The sequence below is a fragment of the Engraulis encrasicolus genome, chromosome 12, assembly GCF_034702125.1.
Source record: "Engraulis encrasicolus isolate BLACKSEA-1 chromosome 12, IST_EnEncr_1.0, whole genome shotgun sequence".
Lineage (NCBI taxonomy): Eukaryota > Metazoa > Chordata > Actinopteri > Clupeiformes > Engraulidae > Engraulis > Engraulis encrasicolus.
The window spans coordinates 28,072,701-28,075,200 of record NC_085868.1 but is presented as its reverse complement, the minus strand read 5'-3'; the positions used below and the strand labels follow the sequence as shown (position 1 = coordinate 28,075,200).

The 2,500-nt window shown below is 52.1% G+C and overlaps 1 protein-coding gene across 9 annotated transcripts in view; it reads right to left on the bottom strand.

Moving 5' to 3' along the window:
• The window catches only part of LOC134459663 (bromodomain adjacent to zinc finger domain protein 2B-like), a 224,479-nt gene that overhangs the window by 64,552 nt on the left and 157,427 nt on the right, over window positions 1-2,500 (bottom strand). For all 9 annotated transcript variants that reach the window (XM_063212034.1, XM_063212033.1, XM_063212039.1 and 6 more), the window contains 2 exons: window positions 2,022-2,496; window positions 993-1,421 (listed from right to left, as the gene is read on the bottom strand). In XM_063212034.1, the coding sequence (XP_063068104.1) occupies window positions 993-1,421; window positions 2,022-2,496 (904 nt within the window). The remainder of the gene's footprint in view (window positions 1-992; window positions 1,422-2,021; window positions 2,497-2,500) is intronic.

The window sequence follows — 2,500 nt, the reverse complement described above, 5'->3', positions numbered from 1 at the left end:
AGAATCAGTAGAAGGAGACGTAAGTGAGGGATGAAAGTCACACAAGTTCAGACACAGACACACCAACGCAGAACAGAGCGCGGTGGAAAGAGACAGATGGGTAGAAAAAAGGAGGGATGGAAGGATCATGATGATCAGAGGGGAGGAGAAACAATATGCGTGGGAAGAAAAGGCATGAGAGTTCAGACACAGACACACCACAGAAGAACGAGGAGGGGGGGAGGAGGGGCGGGGGGCAGGAGGATGGAGGAGAGAAGAGAGGGATGAGAGCCAGACGGAGAGAGAGAGAGAGAGAGAGAGAGAGAGAGAGACAGAGAGAGAGAGACAGAGAGAGAAAGAGAGAGAGAGAGAGAGAAGAACGAGGAGGGGGGGCAGGAGGATGGAGGAGAGAAGAGAGGGATGAGAGCCAGACGGAGAGAGAGAGAGAGAGAGAGAGAGAGAGAGAGAGAGAGAGAGAGAGAGAAAGAGAGAGAGAGAGAGAGAGAGAGAGAGAGAGAGAGAGAGAGAGAGAGAGAGAGAGAGAGAGAGAGAGAGAGAGAGAGAGAGAGAGAGAGAGAGAGACAGAGAGAGAAAGAGAGGAGGAATAAAGATGATTGGGTAATTTAGTAAAGCCAGGCAGACTTTCATAAGTCAGCGGAACACTCAACAAAGCTTTTTCCCAGACGTACAAAAATCTACCGCCAGCTGCTATGTACTGGATGGAACAAGCAATTCAAACATTTCTCCACTACATGACGGACTTGACCTAAAGGTTAAGGATTACTCAAGCTCAAAAATACTCCCAGAGTTGATGTGTCACAAAAAAAAATGATTAAAAAAAAAGAATTACTCCAGATTCATTGACTTGTTGATATATTGGATAAGTCAGTCATTCACTTATTCAATTATTTTTTGTTGTTGCCAAAAGTCCAAATGGAACTTGCATGTTTGTGGGGGTGTTGACTTAGAGACTGTCTGGACCTGGCATGCGGACTGAGCGATGTGTGTCTCACCTGACAGGCTGTCGTCCTCATCATCCTCCTCATCATCGTCCTCTTCATCCCCCAGGTCGTCATCTTCATCGTCGTCATCATCCTCTCCAGAGTCCTCCGAGTCCTTGGCGCTTTCCTTCCCCACCGTAGCAGTAGCAGTAGTAGTGGTGGCGGTGGTGCTGATGGTGGTAGTGGAGGAGGCTGCTGGGACAGCTATGGAGCCGAGGGTGGGTAGCAGGGATAGGGATCCAGGGGTGGCGCCACTGAGCTCCCCTTGCTGGAAGAGGTCCACCAGGGACTGGGCCAGGTGGTTCTGGGCCCCCACCCCCGCTGCCTTCCAGGCGGCCAGGGCCTTGGGGGACTTGCTCTTGCGTGGCGCCCGCGTTCGGCCTCCTCCTCCTCCTCCTCCCTCTGCCCCATGGGGGGTCGGCGTCGTGCTCGCTGCCCCTGCTAAATTGGAATTCATACGTATGACACAATATGTAGTTAGTCGGGAGCAATGCATCGTCGTGCCATAGTCGACACCATGGCAATGTGCAGACGTGGCAGGGCTCATTTTTATACACTATATTCACAATAACAGTCCATGCCATGACAATAGTGTATAGATGTGATACATTAAAAGCAGACATGGGGACTTGACAATTAGTGACTCAGACTCGAGTCAACTCAAGTCGCTGTTTTTATGAGTTGTGGTTTGACTTGAGATAAGACGAAAAATGTGAATCTTGCCTCAGACTCAGACTTGGGAGATTAAGACTCAGGACTTGACTTGACTTGAGACACGATGAGTTGAATAACTTGACAGTTATTTGCATCGTGTTTCCGTGTCAATATGCAACGTGAACCTATATTTCAATTGCATTTATTTACCGGTACTTAAATGTTATCATATGATGGAAGGCTTTCTGCCCAGGTTGTTCATTTGCAACCCTAAGTAAGCTCTGGTCAGGCTACGATGTATCATAAACATGTAACACCACATATTGCACATATAGAAACACACAAAAAGGTACATTTAAAAAAAAAAACAATGCTAAGTATTCATACATGATGCGGAGGAGGAGAGTGATGCTGGAGGAGGCTTGGTGCGGCCGCTCCCCGTGCTGAGGTTGACTGGCAGGGAGGTATCGGTGGACGTAGCTGTGGAGGGGGCGTAGGCAGCGGTGGCTAGGGCCCCCTGGCTGGGCTGCACGCTGGGGGCCCCCCGGGGCTTGGTGGTGAGGGCCAGCGGGGCGTCTTGGGCCGGGGGGTGCTGGATGACCCCGTTGGGGGGGTGTAAGCCCAGGAGACCCGGTGGCAACAGGAGGGCGGACAGGTCCGGAGGGGGCTTGGTGCGCGAGCTGGTGGTGGTACCCTCGGGGGTGAGCTTGGGCGGGATGAGAGAGGCGGAGGAAGAGGAGGAGGAGGGGGAGGAGGAGGAGGAGGAGTGGGCAGCGCTGGACCGTCGGTTCTTGGAGGAGCCGGACTGGCGTTTCAGAGGGAGGGGGAAGACCTGCTGCTCCTGGGCCTGAGCCAAGAAAGACTGG